Here is a 20,884-nt window from a genome sequence, read left to right as displayed (position 1 = left end):
TCTGTCAAGGAACATTGATGTATGGAACAAGGGTGATTATTCCTCCTAAGTTAAGAGAGAGAGTTCTAAAGGAACAGCATGAAGGTCATCTGGGGGGAGTCAAGATGAAAAGCCTTGCTAGGGCTTATGTGTGGTGGCCGGGTATCGACCAACAGATAGAGGGTCTGACGAAAAGCTGCTCAGGGTGCCAAAAAGTTCAAAATGCACCTCTGAATGCACCGCTGCATCCATGGGAATGGCCTTCAACCCCATGGCAACGTGTACATATTGACTTTGCTGGTCCATTCATGGATTCCATGTTTTTAATTGCGGTGGACGCACATTCTAAATGGCCAGAAGTGATTAAGATGACTACCACTACCTCGGAAAAGACGATCGCAGTGCTAAGAACGATATTTGCAAGAAATGGATTGCCAGAACAAATATGTTCAGACAATGGACCGCAGTTCGTGTCAGAAGAATTCCAGAAATTCATGAAGAAGAATGGGGTGAAACATTATACCTCTGCCCCATATCATCCGGCTACAAACGGGTTGGCCGAGAGATTTGTACAAACGTTCAAAAAAGCAATAAAGGCCATGAGCGAAGATCAGATTCCACTACAACACAAGGTGGACAATTTCCTACTGGCATATCGAAACGCCACTCATGCAGTGACAAACCAAAGTCCTGCCATGATGTTCTATAACAGGAGGTAGCGGTCCAGGTTGGACTTGTTAAAACCAAATGTGCGGAGGGAAGTCGAAAACAAACAGTTCCAGCATATAAATAACAAGACCACTCGGAGTTTCGAAATAGGACAGCCAGTGTTAGCCCGGGACTATAAAAATGAGAAATGGCAATCTGGAACAATTCGGGCCAGACAAGGACCCCTGATGTACACGGTATATATTGGTGAAAATGTAATACGACGTCATGCTGACCAACTGATAGAATCGAGAACAAGGGTCGAACCCATGGTTATGGCAGAGACAACCGTGGAAGAAGTTAGTGAACCTGAAGCATCTACCTCAGAAGTGAATGTACCTGATGATGATGTCCAATCCATAAGAGATCAACTAGATGAGTCACCCCAGCAACGAGAATCAGAGACCCCTGAAAGGCGTTATCCAACTCGGATCAGGAGGCCTCCTCAGAGACTGAATCTTTGAACTGTTTTGCATGAAGTTGTATATATATATATGTATATATATATATGTTATTATGTTATGTTAAATGGGGATATACACTGTTAAGCTAAAATGGGAGGATTGTGGTGTATGTAACCTGTTCCACCTTAAGAGAACTACCTTAAGAGATGTACTACTTTCTCTTGGCTGCTGTATACTGTAATACCGGTGGTGACCACACCGGTATATAAACGTTGTGTAGTGATATGCTGGGCAGTTCAGCCCTGACCTCCGAATAGTAAAGACCTGTTAAAGTTATTCTTGTTGTCTGTGTCCAGTGATTTATAATAAGCATAACTGGGACACACAGACTCAACAGATAGTACAGAGAAATGGAACTAAATGCATTGCACTACAGCGAGCCGGTACAGACTCGATGGGCCAAATGGCCTCCTTACTTGCCGTTATGACTCTACAACTATACAAAATGCTTATGGGACTTGACAGGGTAGATGCAGGGAGGATATTTCCCCTGGCTGTGGTGTCGAGAACCAGGGATCACAATCTCAGAATAAGGGCATGGCCATTTAGGACTGAGATGAGGGGAAATTTCTTCACTCAGAGGGTGGTGAATCTTTGGAATTCTCTACCCCAGAGGGCTGTGGAGGCTTAGTCGTTGAGTATATTCAAGACAGAGATCGATAGATTTTAGAATATTAATGGAATCAAGGGATATGGGAATAGTTCAGGAAAGTGGAGTTGAGGTAGAAAATCAGCCATGATCTTATTGAATGGCACAGCAGTCTCGAGCGGACAAATAGCCCACTCCTGCTCCCATTTCTTATGTTCTTATGTTCTTTTATATGGCAAACGTTCGTTCTTTGGGTGTTCACTGAGCTGTAGTGCATTTCCTGCACTTTAATAATAACCAACATGTGGTGCTCCATATATTACTTCAAACAATTTTTTTCCACTGGATAGTGCCCATCATATATTAACTTCCTATCACGTGATTAGCGTTATTTTATTTTCTCCATCATACTTTGTACTAGCAGAATCTGGGAATGTGTGTCAAAACTGGACTGCACCGTCAGCAGCCAGGATGAAAACATCTTTCAATTATTCTCAATTAACCCATTGTTCAACACAACAATCGTCTAATGCCCTTTACTCTGTGGTATACCTTGAAATTCCAGCACAAATGTCGCTATTCCAGTAAATATATAAAGACATGCAAATTACCAGATTTTAATTGGATTCTTTCTTTTTTTCGCAAGTTTCTCGAGCTGACGATAGGATTTATCTGTGAACTTATTTATTCTTTCGCCGACCTTTTCATCTGAATAGAGTTGCAACAATTTCAGTGATTGGTTCTTGTTGAATGCCAAGTGGAGGTCCTCGATACAAGCATCTGTGAGAGTGTTGTTGGCCAATCTGCGTTACAAAGGGACCGGATGTAACGACATGACTTGGAACAAAATAGCGATTTTTTTTTAACCAGGTGCAATAGAAAGAAAAAATAGCAATAACTCGGAAACAGGGCTAGGGGAAGGAATCAGATACGGCATGAGTCTGAATTACTGGTGCAATATTTCTAATAAATCCAGCAGAATTTTACTTACTTCAATGTTTCTATTTTACAGTCCGCTCTCGACAATGTTTCACATAGTGCGTGCATTCCTGAATCTTTAAAATAATTGTCTTTCAAGCTAAAAGCAGAAAATTGCAGTTTAGAGACCAGAATTTGAAATAACAACTTTATCATAATACATAGATAGATCAGAAATTCGTGATTTTATTGAAGGTAAAACATTTGGAGGAGATCCCGCTTTTAATGTGTTTTTGGATATTACAATTTAATAGGTATTCTATTGGGCAACTAATCCAAGAGGCCCAGTATAATAATTCAGCGAACTGTTAGTTCATCTCAGGCGATGGCGCAAAATGGGCGGTATCGGATTGCTCGCCCATTATACGCTGTGCCTGATATTCAATTCTATTGACTGCAATAGGACTGAATATCATGCGCTTGTGTGTAATGGCCAGCCAGTCCCCCAACGAAGTGGTTGACTCTCAACTGCCTTCCGAAGTATCCGAGCAAGATATTCAGTTGTACCAGTGATGGACAACAAATGCTGACACTTGCCTTGAACGCTTACATCCCGAGAATGAATCAAAATGGCGCGGTCTGCACGTTCTTATGGCACCTGTCTGTTTGTGCTAGTAGTGGTAAATTCCAAATATTGGGGATGAAATTGAAAATGGGCGGGGAAAACACCAATTTACAATTTCTAGGCAAATGCATGCGAATGTTGAGTTAGGAAATTGAATAAAAGAGCACCCTCTAGTAAGCCTTGCACATAGCGAGAATTTATCGCAGAATAGCAATTTGAACGCTCACGATGTTCAGTCCATTACCATCACTGGAGGGAAAGTGCCAAGTAGTGCACAGGGATTTTCCTATAAGCATGCCATTGGCTGTTAGACCTCTCTCCGGAAGCATATTCTTGGAAAATTGCCACAAATTACTGCAAATGTAGTCAGCTTTCGATTACAGGTTAAGGGGATTTTCTAGGGCAGATGGTCACCGTTAGTGGCTGGGTATAAAGCAACATCTACGCTGAATACAGAAAAGCTCCTTATCTATTTAAATCAATGAATGGATATTGGGCAGGCTGAGTTACAATATAACCTTTTGTATGCATCAATATTTGGCATGTGCGTTTGTATGATTGTGTCAGTTTTTTAAAATTTATTCAATCTATTTTCTGTATGAAACACACATGCTTGTTTAAACGTAAATCGAGGTCTGTCTTTAGGATGATTTTCTGCTAATAAAGACTGAAGAAGATTCATGTGAAAGCATAGGTTAATTCCAGAGCTAAAATAATTATCAGAAAACTTCTGCTGATCGTTACCCTGGGGCCAAGGCCGATTGCTAATCTACATAGCAACGAAAATTAAAAAATCTCAACGTCATTGCAAGGCGTGACTTTCCTGTGAAAGAAAGAAAGAAAGAAAGAAAGAAAGAAAGAACATGCATTTACATAGCGTCTTTCACAAACTCAGGACGTCCAAAAGCACTTTAGAGTCAATGAAGTATTTGTTGAAGTGTATCACTTATTAACGAAGGAAGCTCGGCAGCCAATTTGCACAAAGTAAAGTGCCACAAACAGCGAGGAATTGAAAGGAGGTGTATGAGGGATAAGTTTTGGCCAGGACAACGGAGAATCTCATCTGTTTTTTTTGTTGACTGTTGCCATAGGATATTATGTGTCCATCTGAGAGGGCAGATGGTGCCTCGGTTTGATGTCTTTTCGAAAGATTGCAGTTCCAAAACTATCTAAAGTGTCAGCCTTAGGGCAGCATCAAATGGTCTCATGACTCATATAGCAGGGAGTAACTGACACCTCAATAGAATAATTGTGCAGTGTAATCTAAAATAGTAAATAGATGAAAATAAAGAATAAGAAGGGTAGAAATTAATCACAGATGCCAGTGTTCAGCCAATTTGATTCACTCCACGTAAGATCAAGAAATGGCTGAGTGCATCGGGTACAGCAAAGACTATGGGCCCCGAAAACATCCCAGCTATTGCGCTGAAGACCTGTGCACCAGAACTAGCTGCACCTCTAGCCAAGCTGTTCCAGTACAGCTATAACATTGGCATCTATCTGACAATGTGGAAAACTGCCCAGGTATTCCCTGCCCACAAAAAATAGGCCAATCCAAGTGGGTCCATTACCGCCCCATCAGTCTACTCTCAATCATCAGCAAAGTGATGGAAGGTGTCAACGACAGTGCTAGCAAGCAGCACTTACTCACCAATAATCTGCTCACTGATACCCAATTTGGGTTCCGCCAGGACCACTCTGCACCTGACTGCATTACAGCCATGGTCCAAACAAGGACAAAAGAGCTGAATTCCAGAGGGGTGGTGAGAGTGACTGCCCTCGATATCAAGGCAGCATTTGATTGGCAGACAGGAAGCAAAGATTTGGAATAAACAGCTCTTTTTCCGAGTGGCAGGCTGTGACTAGTGGGCTAGCGCAGGGATCAGTGCTAGGATCCCAGCAATTCATAATATATATTAATGATCTAGACGAGGGAACTAGATGTAATATCTCCAAGTTTGCAGATGACACAAAGCTGGGTGGGAGTGTGTCCTATGAGGAGGATGCAGAGAAACTCCAGTACGATTTGGACAGGTTGGGTGATTGGGCAGAAGCATGGCAGATGCAGTATAACGTGGATAAATGCCAGGTTATCAACTTTTGTGGCAAATACAGGAAGACAGGTTATTATCTGAACGGCAATAGATTGGCAAAAGGGTAAGTGCAACGAGACCTGGATGTCCTTGTTCACCAGTCGTTGAAGGTAAGCATGCAGGTGTAGCAGGTGGTTAAGGAGGCAAATGGTATGCTGGCCTTCGTAGCGAGAGGATTCGAGTACAGGAGCAAGGATGTCTTGCTGCAGTTGTACAGGGCCTTGGTAAGACCACACCTTGAGAACTGTGTGTAGTTTTGATCGCCTTATCTGAGGAAGGATGTTCTTGCCATGGAGGGAGTGAAGCGAAGAGTCACCAGACTGATACTTGGCAGGAATGGCTTATGAAGAGAGATTGGGTCGATTAGGCTTATATTCGCTAGAGTTTAGAAGAATGAGAGGCGATCTCTTTGAAACTTATTAAATTCTAACCGGACTAGACAGAAAAGATGCAGGAAGAGTGCAGCTCCAACAATACTCAAGAAGCTCGACACCATTCAGGATAAAGTAGCCCGCTTGATTGGCACTCCATCCACCACCTTCAACATTCACTCCCTCCACCACCGGCGCACTGTGGCTGCAGCGTGTACCATCTACAAGATGCACTGCAGCAACTCGCCAAAGCTCCTTCAACAGCACCTTCCAAACCCGCGACCTCTACCACTTAGAAGGACAAGGGCAGCAGACGCATGGGGACATCACCACCTACAAGTTCCCCTCCAAGCCACACACCATCCTGACTTGGAACTGTATCGCTGTTCCTTCTCTCTCGCTGGGCCAAAATCCTGGAATTCCCTTCCTACCAGCATTGTGGGTGTACCTACACCATATGGACTGCAGCGGTTCAAGAAGGTGGCTCACCACCATCTTCTCAAGGGCAATTGGGGATGGGCACTAAATGCAGGCCTAGCCAACAACACCCACATCCCATCAATGAATTAAAATTTTTAAAAAAAGTGTGTTCCTGATGGCGGAGGAGTCCAGAACCAGGGTTCAGAGTCTAAGTATAAGGGGTAAGCCATTTAGGACTGAGGTGAGGAGGAATTTCTTCACCCAGAGAGTGGTGAACCTGTGGTATTCTCTATCACAGAAGGCAGTTGAGGCCAACTTATTAAATATATTCAAGAAGGAGTTAGATATATTTCTTAAGGCTAAGGGGATCAAGGGATATGGGGAGAAAGCTGGGACAGGGGACTGAAATTGGATTTTCAGCCATGGTCTCATTTTTTGTTGGAACAGCCTGGAGGGGCCGACTGGCATACTCCTGCTCCTTTCTTCTATGTTTCTATGTTTCTTCAACCGAGTGTGGCATCAAGGAGCCCTAGCAAAACTGAAGTCAATGGGAATCACGAGGAGAACTCCCTAGAAGCATTAGGAACAAGGTGGATGAATTAGTTGTGGAAATAGAGGTAAACAAGTATGATTTGATTGGGATTACAGAAACGTGGCTGCAGGGTGGGCAAGGCTGGGAACTTAACATCCAGGGATATACAATATTTAGGAAGGATCGGCAAAAAGGTAGGGGAGGTGGGGTAGCATTGCTGGTAAAGGAGGAGATTAATGCAATGGAAAGGAAGGATATTAACTCGGATGAAACGGAATCTGTATGGGTAGAAATGAGAAATAGCAAGGGGAGGAAAACGTTAGTGGGTGTGATATATAGGCCTCCAAATAGTAATATGGAGGTGAGGGAAGGCATAAAAAGGGAAATTAGAGAAGCGTGCGATAAGAGCACAGCTGTCATCATGGGTGACTTTAATTTACATATTGATTGGACTACCCAAATTAGTAAAAATTCTGAGGAGGAGGAATTCCTGGAATGTTTTCGGGACGGTTATCTGGACCAATATGTCGAGGAGCCGACTCGAGATCAGGCCATTTTAGACTGGGTATTGTGCAATGAGAAGGGACTTATCAGCAATCTTCTTGTACGAGGCCCCTTGGGTCAGAGCGATCATAATATGATCGAGCACTCAGTCGAGATGGAGAGTGAGGAAATTGAATCAGAGACTAAGGTCCAGAACTTAAATAAAGGGAATTACGAGGGTATGAGACGGGAATTGGGTAAGATTGATTGGGTGGTGTTTCTGGGGGGATTGACAGTGGATAGACAATGGCAAGCATGCAAAGATAGAATGGAAGAATTCCAGAACATGTTTATACCGGTTTGGCATAAAAATAAACCTAAAAAGGTGACTCAACCGTGGATAACGAGGGAAATTAGGGACAGCATAAAATCAAAAAAAAGGGCATATCAACTGGCAAAAAAAAGCACCAGACCGGAAGATTGGGGGCAGTACAGGATACAGCAAAAGAGGACAAAGGGATTAATCAGGAAGGGGAAAATAGAATACGAAAGTAAACTTGCAGCAAACATAAAGACAGACTGCAAAAGCTTTTATCGGTATATCAGGAGGAAAAGACTGGTAAAATCCCAAGTCGGTCCCTTGCAGTCCGATTCGGGAGAATATATAATGGAGAATAAGGAAATGGCAGACCAATTAAACTCATACTTTGGTTCTGTATTCACAAAGGAGGACACAAATAACCTCCCAGGAATATCGGCAAACATAGGGACTAATGAGAGGGAGGAGCTGACAGAAATTAGTATCTCTAGGGATATGGTGTTGGTTAAGTTGAGGGGACTGAAGGCCGACAAATCCCCGGGGCCTGATAAAGTACATCCTAGGGTACTTAAGGAGGTGGCCCTGGAGATAGCAGATGCTCTAAGGATCATCTTCCGGAACTCCATTGATTCGGGAACAGTACCCGTGGATTGGAGGGTAGCTAATGTTACCCCAATATTTAAAAAGGGGGGTAGAGAGAAAGCAGGGAATTATAGACCAGTAAGCCTTACATCGGTTGTGGGCAAAATGCTAGAGTCCATTATTAAGGGTAAAATAGCGGAGCACTTGACAAATGGGGAAAGGATCGGACAGAGTCAACGTGGATTTACAAAGGGTAAATCGTGTTTGACTAATCTGCTGGAATTTTTTGAGGAAGTAACTGGTAAAATAGATGGGGGAGAGCCAGTGGATGTGGTGTACCTTGACTTCCAGAAAGCCTTCGATAAGGTTCCACACAAAAGATTATCATGCAAAATTAAGGCTCATGGGATTGGGGGCAAAGTATTAACGCGGATAGAGAACTGGCTGGCGGATAGAAAACAGAGAGTTGGAATAAACGGCTCGTTTTCGGAGTGGCAGGCAGTGACCAGCGGGGTGCCGCAAGGATCTGTCCTGGGACCCCAGCTGTTCACAATATATATAAATGATCTGGATCAGGGAATTGGATGCAATATTTCCAAATTCGCTGACGACACTAAACTAGGAGGAGGGGTGGGCTCTGATGAGGATGTCAGGAGGCTACAGTGCGATTTGGACAGGTTGGGGGAATGGGCGGATACGTGGCAGATGCACTATAATGTGGATGAATGCGAGGTTATCCACTTTGGGGGTAAAAACAGGAGGGTAGATTATTATCTAAATGGCAATAGATTGGGAGATGGGGAAGTGCAGAGGGACCTGGGTGTTCTTGTGCACCAGTCACTGAAGGAGAGCATGCAGGTGCAACAGGCGATTAAGAAGGCAAATGGTAATATCAAGGGGGTTCGAGTATAGGAATAGGGATACCTTACTACAGCTGTACAAGGTGCTGGTGAGACCGCATCTGGAGTATTGTGTACAGTTTTGGTCGCCCCATCTGCGGAAGGATGTTCTTGCCATGGAAAGAGTGCAACGGCGATTCACCAGGCTGATACCTGGAATGGCGGGAATGACCTACGAAGAGAGATTAAATAGTTTGGGCTTGTACTCACTGGAGTTTAGAAGATTGAGAGGGGATCTCATCGGAACATATAAAATTATGGCAGGCCTGGACAGGCTGAATTCAGAGAGAATGTTTCCAATGGCCGGGGAGCACAGAACCAGGGGCCACAGTCTAAAAATAGCGGGCAAATCATTTAAAACAGAGATGAGGAAGAATTTCTTCACTCAAAGAGTGGTGAGCCTGTGGAATTCCCTGCCACAGAGGGCTGTGAAGGCTAATTCAATAAATATTTTCAAGAGAGAATTGGATATATTTCTGAAGGCTAAGGGGATTAAGGTTTATGGAGAAAAGGCGGGGACGGGGTACTGAACTGGTAAGATCAGCTATGATCTCAGACGAAGATCAGCCATGATCTCATTGAATGGCGGAGCAGGCTCGAAGGGCCGAATGGCCTACTCCTGTTCCTATCTCTATGTTTCTATGTTTCTAACGGCTGGAGTCATACCTAGCACAAATGCAGATGGTAGTGGTGGTTGGAAGTCAATCATTACAGCCCCAGGACATCGCTGCAGGAGTTCCTCAGGGCAGTGTCCTAGTCCCAACCATCTTATCTGCTTCATCAATGACCTTCCCATCATCATATGGTCAGAAATCGGATGTTTGTTGATGACTGCACAGTGTTCAGTGCCATTCGCAACTCCTCACATAATGCAGCAGTCCATGCCCGGATGCATCAAGAATTGGACAATATTCAGGCTTGCGCTGATAAGTGGCAGGTAACATTTGCCCCACACCAGACACTGACTATCTCCAACAACCAAGCGTCTAACTACCGCCTCTTGATATTCAACGGCATTACCATCGCCGAAACCCCACCATCAATATCTTGGGGTCACCATTGACCAGAAAATTAACTGGACCAGCCACATAAATACTGTGGCAACAAGAGCACATCAGAGGCTGGGAATTCCGTGGCGAGTGTCTCATCTCCTGACTCCCCAAAGACTATTCACCATCTACAAGGCACAAGTAAGGAGTGTGATGGAATACTCTCCACTTGCCTGGATGAGTTCAGCTCCAACAACACTCAAGAATCTCGACACCATCCAAGACAAAGCAGCCCGGTTGATTGGCACCCCATCCACTGCCTTAAACATTCACTCCCTCCACCACCGGTGCACCGTGTCTGCAGTGTGTATCATCTACAAGATGCACTGCAGCAACTCGCCAAGGCTTCTTTGGCAGCACCTCCCAAACCCGCAACCTCTACTTTCTAGAAGGACAATGGCAGCATACGCCTGGGAACAGCACCACTTCTAAGATCCTCTCAAAGTCACACATCATCCTGACTTTGAACTAAATTGCCGTTCCTTCATCGTCGCTGAGTAAAAATCCTGGAACTGCCTCCCTAACAGCTCAGTGGGAGTACCTTCACCACATGGACTGCAGCAGTTCAAGAAGGCGGCTCACCACCACCTTCTCAAGGGCAACTAGGAATGGGCAATAAATGCTGGCCTTTCCAGCGACGCCCACATCCCGTGATCGAATTAACAAAGGAATTGGACACAATACTCCACCTGAGGTCGATACAGTGATTTGTAAAAAGAAATATTATAACTTCCTTGCTTTTACCCTCGTGCCGCTATTTATGAATCCAAGCTTTGCGTATACATTTTAACAGCCCTATCAGTTTGCCCTGCCACCTTGAAACTTTCGTTTATGTAAAACCCACAGATTTCTCTGCCCCTGCACCCTTTTATTGCACCCTTTAACTTGTATATGTCTGTGCTGATCAAGGTGAGGGGTCACAGCGCTCGGGACTGAAATACTTTCTATTTCAGGCATTGAAAGGCAGAAATGTCTCTTGGACCATTGCATAACACCGGTGCTAGCGAATCCACAGTCATTTTATGCTCCGTCTGCTTTTCTTTTCAAAAAGTCAATGGAAAAGACAATCAGATGAAATGTCAAACTGGCTGCCGATTCGCTAGCTCTCGATTTGCATACCCCAAGTGTCAGCATAACATAAATCCCAGAGTAAGCAGCCAGATGCTAATTGGACCTACTTGAATTGTGCAACAAAAAATTTACCTTCTCTATTATTTTAATAAACATATCAAATATTTGAATAAACAGCTTAACGCTGCTGCTAAGATAGTGGACAGAGGAATATGGTAATGAGAGCACAGTGTATTGGCGCTCTAACAATACAATCAGTAATTTACGAATTTACATACATGTTAGGATATATTGCAGCAGGTCTCTGGTAGTGTTAGTGGTACTTAAGGGCAGAGGGCGGGCATACTGCTTTAAAACAACAGGGATGTTGTCAGCAAATTGTGAAGGGGGCAAATGGCTCCAGGAAAGTTTTGCATGAAATCGGTGTAATTACAGAAAAGTGCACGCCATGTGCAAGACTTGTAACATATGATGACAATCACTAAATACATTCTCTGGAAATAACTCGTGGTTGACTTCATGGAAAAATGTTCCCCGAACGTGCAAAGTACAGACTGCGCCTAATATGGTTTAGCTCAATACATTTCAATAATTACACTCCAGTTTATGCATTAGCCTTGTTCAGGGAGATAGCACGAAGGAAATACAGCGATTAGGGGGCAATTCGACATGGGCAGGACGCAAAAGATGCAGAATTGCACTTTCCGGCCGTTATACGACACGCCCAGTGTTCAGTTTTATTGAAGCAAATTGAACTGATTATCGGGCGATTGACTGCCATGGGACTGAATATCAGGCGCTGCGCCTGACGGGCGGAAAATCCGATGCCGCCCGTTTTGCACCACCGCTCGAGATGAATTTCTAGGCCATTAGGTTTTTCTGGAATTGAAACAAAATACCTGAGCTTTTTGCATTTGTTTAACACTGGGAGAAGCCTCTGGATGTGTTCAATTTCAATGCCGCAGTAAACTAGGTTCAGTTCCTCGATCGTCTCACAGGGTTCCAGGACTGTCGCCAGTATTCTGCAGTCCATCATGTTCAGTGTAACACCGCTAAATTCAGATTTCTTCATTGATCCAAGTAGGTCTCGCATGAGCTGCGTGTCCTGTGATTCATACAGGAGATAGAATGTGTTCAGGAGTGTTCTTTTGTTCTCCGCACTGTGCACATTTTTGAACTCTTCTTCCAGCTGTGCCCTCAGCCAGCCTTTGACCTCTTTGCTTGAACTTTCAGGAAAGGAACCCAAATCATCCTGGAGCTTCTGAGCTGACGAAGGCGAGGAGAGCCCAATGAGGAAACGCAGAAATATCTCAAACCGACCGTCACTGTTACTGTAGGCGTTATTCAGAATGTGTTTTATACCTTGTGCAGGTGGGTTCAGAAGGATGGACAGAGCCGCGAGAAACTCTTGGATGGTGAGGTGAGCGAAGGTGTGGACAACATCCTTGGCAGAGGAATCTTCCTCAAGGATTTCCATCATAAAGCCAGAGGTGAACTGTGAAGGCTGGAGACCGTGGCGACTGAAATCATTATCATAAAATATCAGTTTTCTCTTGCACACTCCTTCATAAGCCATCGCACCAATCTTCAATAAAAGTTCACGTCGGTCCTTTATATCGCAGCCCCACCGTTTCAAAAGGCCAGAAATGTAGTTTGAAAACAGATTAGAGATTGTTTCAGGCAGTTGTATCTCGTTTCTTTTATGCTGTTCAAAAAGAGGTCGGAGTGTAGAACAGATGATGCAACAGTAGCAAGGATTAAAGCACAAGGTGTATAGGATTTCATTGTGCTCAACATAAGCAAATACTTCAGCAGCAAGTTCTTCGTTTTGAAAAAATCTCTTAAAATATTCTCTTCTTTCTTCTTTAAAGAACCCCAAGATCTCTGCCCAGAGACTGACGCCTGCTTTGTCCAATGACTCCAGGGCAGTGGGTCGGCTGGTGATCAGCACTGAACAGCCCTTCAGCACTTTCTCCTGGACCAGGCACCGGACAATATCGGACACTTCACAAAGACACTCGGGATTGAAACAGTGATACTCAGTGACCGTGTTTCTTTTTTGATCACTGAAATCAATCATCTCATTAAATTCATCCAGACCATCGAATATTATCAATATATTATTTGGTTCTTTCCAGATATTGTGAAGGTCCTTTTGAAAATAAGGATATAAATCCAGAACCATATGGTTCAGACTCGTTCTCTTTATTATAGTATTCAAGTCCCGAAATTTGAAAAGAAAGACAAAGTTGAACTGTTGATAGATTTTGCCTGTGGCCCAGTTATGGACAATCTTTCGCACCATGGTGGTTTTACCGATTCCGGCCACTCCTGTTACTACCGAGGTTCCAGACAGACTCGTTCGGCTGAAACTGCTTCTGAATAATTGATCAATCTGAACTTTCTCCAGCAATTGTTTAACGTTCAACTTTTGCCACTTTTCGTGCTCTTGGCCTCTCGACAGCAGTTCGTGTTCTACAAGTGACCGTTGACGAGGAGAAGAAATAATTTGTAAATCTGTGTAGTTGTCAAGTGAAACCATGTCTTCCTTTCTACCTTTGGCCTCAATCGGCTTCTCACATTGTTCGCAGAGAATTTCTTTGTGGTGATTGTGAATCTCTTGAAAACAAACATTCCCAAACGAAAAAAAAGCAGCTTAAATACAGTACTAAAATATTTTACATAATTTTTCAAAAGAATATTCAAATGTGCGTACAATACATGATTTCAAGCACAACTAACAAGTAAGAGACATTTCGCTTCCCCAGTGTTATTGTCCTAATACTGCCAGCTGACCGCACTGACAGATCTCCTCTCCACCTCTCTCAACCTTCATTCTTCATGAGGTCATCTGGGTGACTCAGATATCTAATATGTCTTGGGAGGGAGAGGTTTCACAGCGGCATCTCAATCTTTCCAGTAGGGGACATTGGATACATTCGGAGCTGGGAATCTGGGTGACTTTCTCCTCTTTGAAGCAGAGCTGCTCAGACAAATTCTTGTATTTCTAATGCCAACAAGCTTAGTTCCGATAAATCAATTGCGACTCAATACATACTTCCTCAAATATCTCTCCAAGTATTCGCTAAGCATGTTCACACCAATTAAATTAATGGACTCAATAGCTGTCCATTCCATATGAGTATACTGTTCAAACTTAACCTGATACTCTTCTCCCGGTACTAGATTTATAGTAACCTCTAAAATGTTCTTGAAATCTAATTGATCCGTAGCTTAAGCATCTTATGTTGTTAAATAATTCCATCTCAATCTTCACTGCCCCAAAAGCACAACTACCCTTTATGTTTCCTGGTTCAGCCAATTATCCATCCGCCTCAGAATTGTATTTCCTTTACAATGTCTTCCGACCCTTTGTATTAATCATTTTATGTTCTTATAGGCCCACCTGCTGCCAATAGTTTTTTCACATTAGGGAGCAATGTATCTATTTGCCCAAATACACTGCATTACTTCCATCTTATTTTCCCTATGTTACTGTTGGCCCCATGTTCTGTAGATTGTATACAGAATGCCCAGGTGTATTGCCTTGAATGTGCTGACCAGTCTCAACCATCGTCTTCTCAAAATGTGCATTTCTCAAGCTAAATATTTCTATTGCACTTAATATCTTTTCTATTGTAATCATAACTATCAAATCTATCATATTGAGCCCACTATTGCCACGTTGTTCGCAGACTGACATTCTTGACCATCTGTTGATTGTTGATTAATATCAGATCCTGAATGGCAGGCCCCTTGAAAAGATTGCTGTAGATAGCAATTTAACATTACAGCCAACTTAGTGTTCTCACTACTATTGTACACTCTAATGTTCTTTTAGACAATTCCTGATGAATTTAAGTAATCTATTTTAACTGCATCTGTTCTTGTACATGCTTCTTTTATTTAACCACACGACTCTTGTACCAGGAAGAGGGCAGGCCTTGTAAGATTTAATAATGAATAATGGACCGGATTTAGTTAACAGCGTAACAGTGCGTGAAAATTTATATGATATCCGTCATAATATGATCGAGTTCAATGTAGCGTTTGAAAGAGAGAAACGCAAAACAGCTACTAAGATTCTAGATGTCGGTAAGGCTGATTTCAACAGGATGAGACCGAGCCTGTCCACAGTGAACGGGGCAAATCTGTTAATGGGTAAAATGACAGAAGATCAGTGGGAGGTGTTCATAAAATAAATTAGCGCGGTACAGAACCAGGTTATACCCCTGGGGGGCAAGAGCCAATAAAACAGCAATGGACGACAAAAAAGATAAGGGACAACTTAAAACTAAAAGATAAATGGTACATAAATGCAAAACATATCAGAGAGTCTGGCGAATGAGAGAGATCTAAAGAGCAACGAAAGATGACAAACAGAGCTACAAAAAGGGATTTTGAAAAGACACTTGCAAGGGATATCAAAATCAACACAAATATTTTTTACAATTATATTAGGAAAAAAGAGATGGCCAGGAGCAATGTGGGCACCTTGAGAGCTATTAATAGTGATATTGTAAATGAAATAAGGAAATGGTGGACATGTGTCAGTATTAACAACAGATGCTGAAACTCCCAAAGAAATTGATATGGAATCAGGGACGGGGACTCAACAATATTAACGTAAGCAAAATAATAGTAATAAAGAAAATAACGGCAGTAAAGACTGACAAATCTCCAGGACCAGATGGTTTCCATCCCAGGGTCTTAAAGGTAGTTGGTGAGCACTTTGCAGATGCCCTAACTATTACCTTTTAATGTTCTCTCAATTAAGGAACGTGTCCTTTAGATTGGGAAATTGCACGTCACTCTGCTATTTAAGAAAGGTGAGGGAAAGAGAGAAACCATCGAATCATAGACCACTACGTCTAACATCTGTTGTCGGGAAATCGCTAGTGTCTATAATTAACGATATGGTGGCTGAAGAACTTGAACATTTTTAGCTGATCAGATAGCCAGCACGGATTTGTAAAGGGTATTTCATGCCTGACGAACCTGATTGCATTTTTTGAAGCGGTGACTAAAGAAGTGGACAGTGGAATGTCTATGGATGTTATTTATGTATACTTCCAGAAGGCATTTGATAAAGTCCCTCATAAGAGATTGTTAGCTAAAATTGAAGATCATGGAATTGAAGACAAGTTATTGATATGGCTAGGATATTGGCTGGGTGGCAGGAGATGGAGAGAATGAATAATGTGCAGGTACTCTAATTGGCAGCATGTGACTAGTGGCGTCTGACAGGGATCTGTGTTGGCGCCTCAACTATTCACTGTACTTATTAATGAAGTAGATGATGGGATAGAAAGCCATTTTTGCTGATGACACAAAGATGTGCAGCATTGTAACCATTGTAGTTGGTAGCATCAAATTACAAAGCGATATTAATAGATGAAGTGAATGGGCAAAGCTGTAGCAAATGCATTTCAATGTAAGCAAGTGTGAGGTCATCCACTTTGGGCTTTAAAGGTTAGATCCGTGTATTTTCTAAACGGTATAAAGTTAAAAGCAGTCGAAATCAAAAGATACTGAGGGGTCTATGTATATAGATCGTTAAAATGGACCGGTTTAGAAATTAATCGAATAGGCTAATGGAATGCTGCGCTTTATATTTAGAGGTCTAGAATACAAAGAGGTAGAAGTTAGGCTATAGCTATGCAAAGCCTTCATTAGAACACACCTGGACTATTGTGTTCGGTACTGGGCACCACACCTTAGGAAGGATATATTGCCCTTGGAGGGAGTGTAACGTGCATTTACCAGAATGAAATCTGGACTCCAAGGGTTAAATTATGAGGAGAAACTACAACAATTAGGGTTGTATTCCCTGGAATTTAGAAGGTTAAGGGGTGATTTGATGTAAGTTTTCAAGGTATTAAGGGGAACTGATAGTGTAGATAGAGAGAAACAATTTCCGCTGGTTTGGGATTCTAGGACTAGGGGACATAGTCTAAATATTAGAGATAGGCCTTTCAGGAGTGAATTTAGGAAGGACTTTTACACGCAAAAGGCGGTAGATGATTGGATCTCACTTCTGCAAATGGCAATTGATGCTGGGTGTTTGTTATTTTGAAATATGCGATTGATAGATTGTTATGTTAACCAAAGGTATTAAGTAATATGGAGCAAAAGCCCATATCTGACTTGAAGACCCCTCTACCAGTATTTGAGCTGTAGCATGAAATACAGCTTCTCTATAAATTTCTACCTGACTCTTTCTTTATGAATTCATTGAAGATTTTTTTTAAATAGCTAACATGATGCATCCTGCACGCATCATTAGTTTAGCCAAGGTTCGATGGCATTCCATATTTAATTAATAATAATTGGATCTTACAATTACAAAGTCTTCAGGGAATCATTGACTGAGCCTACGCTGTTCAGAAGCAATGGCGTGGAATTTGCGGTCAGCTGGAATTTCTTTCAGTAATTCTGTCAGTTTTGGCTTCGGACTCTGCATTTGCATAAATATTGCCCCTATTGCTCCCGCAATCGCTGCGGCGAGAAGTTTGCCTTTTTCGATGTTCAAGTGATTTCAACGCACTCTACTGGGAATCCCTTGTGCGATGCTCCTGTGAGGTCAACAAGCTGTCTGAGCAGCCAATCACGTTGCAGAATTCTCATAGACAGGAAACCAGGAAATGAGAAGTTGCTTTTATCTGGACTTTTTAAAAATGTTGTAGAGACCGAAGCAAAGATTGGGCCTCTCACATGGGGATAAGGTAAAAGCTGAAATATCAGGAACAAGCATTAAAACAAATTAAAGTTTTTTTAAAATTGTAATTTTATCACAATGGAGAAGTTTGACATTCCATAAAATTAAAATTAGTTTTTCAGGGCCAAAAAGTTTGTTCAGCCGTCAATACACTGCTAAAATCTCAGTTACACCTATTCCAAAAGGCCTAACAATTAATGGTGTATTTAACAGCGATATTAATGCAGGAAAGCCAAGTTTTCATCAGTTTCACTGATTTCACTGATTGCTGGCTATGGGGAGTGGTGGGTCGTCCACAGCCCAGCCACAGAGCAGTGAATGACTGACCGCAACTTTTCCACATTTAGACACACATGCGCTAAATCCTGAAGTTGCTGTCAGTTTCAGAGGGGTAATAATGCTTTGGGACTTCACGTGCTAGCAAGTGAAAAGCGGTTCAATAGATTATGAAATGTTTAAAACACCACGTACCTTCCAAATAAGGTGGCACTTTTGATGCAACTTGGCTCCAGCTTGCTTCTTTTAGTAAATTGCAACCTATTGAGAAATGTATGATTCCTATTTACTATCAATGGAATAGTACATGCAGTATTAAGGGAAACATATATTTATACTGAACTGCAGTGAAAGTGTACCACCTGATACCTTTTTCTTGTATTTCTTTCAGTATTCCTCTCAGCTTTGGCTTCGTACACTGCATCTTCACAAATATTTCCCACATTGCTCTGGCTGCTTTAGCTCCACTTTCGAAGACTTTATTGAAAAGGAAATTGGAAGCTTCTTTTCCACTATCTGTTCCCACTAGCTCCCGGATGTGCTGGTAATAAAATGCAGAAAATTTCAACCCAAATTCTTGCACTGTTTTATATCAATCGTGCATAAAATTTGTAAGAAAAATATATCCAGTGCAATTGATTTGGATGCGGAATCAGAACTACAATTTCAAAATTTTTGCATGACAATAAATTGAAGTGTGTAGTTAATAACGAGGAAGATTGTGACAGAATACAACATGGCATTAATAAACTTGCACAATGGGCGTGCAATTGGCGAAGTAATTGCAATGTAGAGTAGTTTGAGGTGGCGCATATTGCTAGGAAGAATAAGTACCAAAAATACCCCTTAGAAAATAAGAGTCTAAAAGGGTAAAGGAGAAAAGTGATCTAGGTGTACATATACACAAATCTCTAAAAGTGGCGAGACAGGTTCCTAAAGCCATGTAAAAACCCAAACAAAACAGTGATTTACACGAAAGTTTTGATAGGGTAAACCTAGGGAAGATCGCATTGAGTTTAACCAGACTTTGGTAAGTGGCAGAAAAAGTCTTTTAAGTGCATTTACTGAATTTTAGTGAGTAAAAAAGTGAATTATTTGAAGTAAGTTAAATTTTTTAGAGTAAATTAAGCTGTTGGGGAGTTTAAACCGGAAATAGAATCCGGGTATAAAATGGGGCGGGCTTAGTGCTGCAGGCTGAGTGCAATCGCATTGAGTTTAAGCAGACGTTGGTAAGTGGCAGAAAAAGTCTTTTAAGTGCATTTACTGAATTTTACTGAGTAAGAAAGTTAATTATTTGAAGTAAGTTAAATTTTTTAGAGTAAATTAAGCTGTTGGGGAGTTTAAACCGGAAGTAGAATCCGGGTATAAAAAGGGGCGGGCTTAGTGCGGTAGCGCTGAGTGCGGTCGCATTGAGTGTAAGCAGAATTTGGTAAGTGGCAGAGTTCGGGCAAGTGGGAGGTGAGGGGATGCTTTTTGCTCTGCTTTGCTTCCCTCTCTCAGGCTAATCCAATACTGCAGACGCGGAGCAGCGAGACAATTCAACCGGACAGGTCCCCCAGACAGCTTCCATGAGGGAGGTTGGTGATCAGCTGGTTTGTAGGTTCTCTGCCTTCTCTTCTATACCTTTAAGTTGGTAAGTCCTATTAAATAGTGGTGTAATATTATCATCTATATCGGGGCAGAGGGTCTTCAAAACTAATAATAAGAAATTTAATTAATTACACAGATATGGGTGAACAGGTGATGTGTCAATGTTGCGAAATGTGGGAGCTGGTGGACCCATTGAGGCTCACTGTTATTATATTTGCGATAAGTGTTTGCTGCTAGAGGAACTCAACCTCCATGTTAAAGAACTTGAGACCGCGCTTCAGACACTGCGACACATCAGGGAGGGGGAGAAGTTCCTGGACTCTATGTTTCAGGAGGTGGTCACACCTATGAAATTAATTACTGCAGATGCAGTCCGTGGTCAGGGTCAGGACGGTGTGACTACGAGTGAGGAAGGTACAGGGATCCAGGATGTAGTGTTGAAGGAGCCGCAGCCCTTGCTCTTTTCAAGCAGGATCGAGACTGCAGGGTGGATGAGCAACCTGGCCACAGCACCGTGGTACAGGAGGCCATTCATGTGGAGGGAGTAAAAAGAAATGTTGTAGTGGTAGGGGATAGTATCATTAGGGGGATAGATAGGGTTGTCTGCAGTCAAGAGCGGGAGTCCCGAAGGCTGTGTTGCCTGCCAGGGTTAAGGACATCTCTTCTGAGCTGGAAAGATACTTGGAGACAGAGGAGGAGGATCCAGTTGTCGTGGTCCATGTTGGTACAAACGACGTAGATAGGACAAGGAAGAAGGTTCTGTTAAAGGAGTATGAGCAGCTAGGGGTCATATCAAAAAACAGAACCTCAAGGGTAATAATCTCTGGATTATTAGCTGAACCACGAGCGAATTTGGCTAGGATCAATAAAATTAAAGTTTTAAATGCATGGCTCAAAGACTGGTGTGGGAGAAATGGGTTTTGCTTCTTGGGACACTGGCACCAGTACTGGGACAGGAGGGAGCTGTTCCATTGGGACGGACTCCACTTGGCCAGTGCTGGGACTAGAGTCCTGGCGAATCATATAACTAGGGCTGTAGAGAGGGCTTTAAACTAATTAGTTGGGGGGAGGATTCTAGAGAGCAAATAACAGAAATGACAACGGAGAAGGTCATATACTTAGGTAGCAGTGGGGAAATTAAAAAACAGAACGTGTCAGGAAGGGACAGAAGGTATGGAGTAAAAGATAAAGTAGCAAA

The 20,884-nt window shown here is 42.5% G+C and overlaps 1 protein-coding gene across 7 annotated transcripts in view; it reads right to left on the bottom strand.

Moving 5' to 3' along the window:
* LOC147092440 (NACHT, LRR and PYD domains-containing protein 3-like) overlaps window positions 1–20,884 on the bottom strand; it is a 65,375-nt gene that overhangs the window by 8,481 nt on the left and 36,010 nt on the right. For all 7 annotated transcript variants that reach the window (XM_085975920.1, XM_085975924.1, XM_085975921.1 and 4 more), the window contains 5 exons: window positions 18,466–18,637; window positions 18,292–18,357; window positions 12,002–13,721; window positions 2,732–2,818; window positions 2,352–2,543 (listed from right to left, as the gene is read on the bottom strand). In XM_085975920.1, coding sequence (XP_085832046.1) covers window positions 2,352–2,543; window positions 2,732–2,818; window positions 12,002–13,721; window positions 18,292–18,357; window positions 18,466–18,637 — 2,237 coding nt within the window. The remainder of the gene's footprint in view (window positions 1–2,351; window positions 2,544–2,731; window positions 2,819–12,001; window positions 13,722–18,291; window positions 18,358–18,465; window positions 18,638–20,884) is intronic.

Source organism: Somniosus microcephalus, unplaced genomic scaffold, assembly GCF_052327205.1.
Source record: "Somniosus microcephalus isolate GS21.2 unplaced genomic scaffold, FLI_Smic_1.0 unresolved_chr2, whole genome shotgun sequence".
NCBI classification, from domain to species: Eukaryota; Metazoa; Chordata; class Chondrichthyes; order Squaliformes; family Somniosidae; genus Somniosus; species Somniosus microcephalus.
The sequence above is the reverse complement of the archived record's forward strand: the minus strand, read 5'-3'. Positions and strand labels throughout refer to the sequence as shown.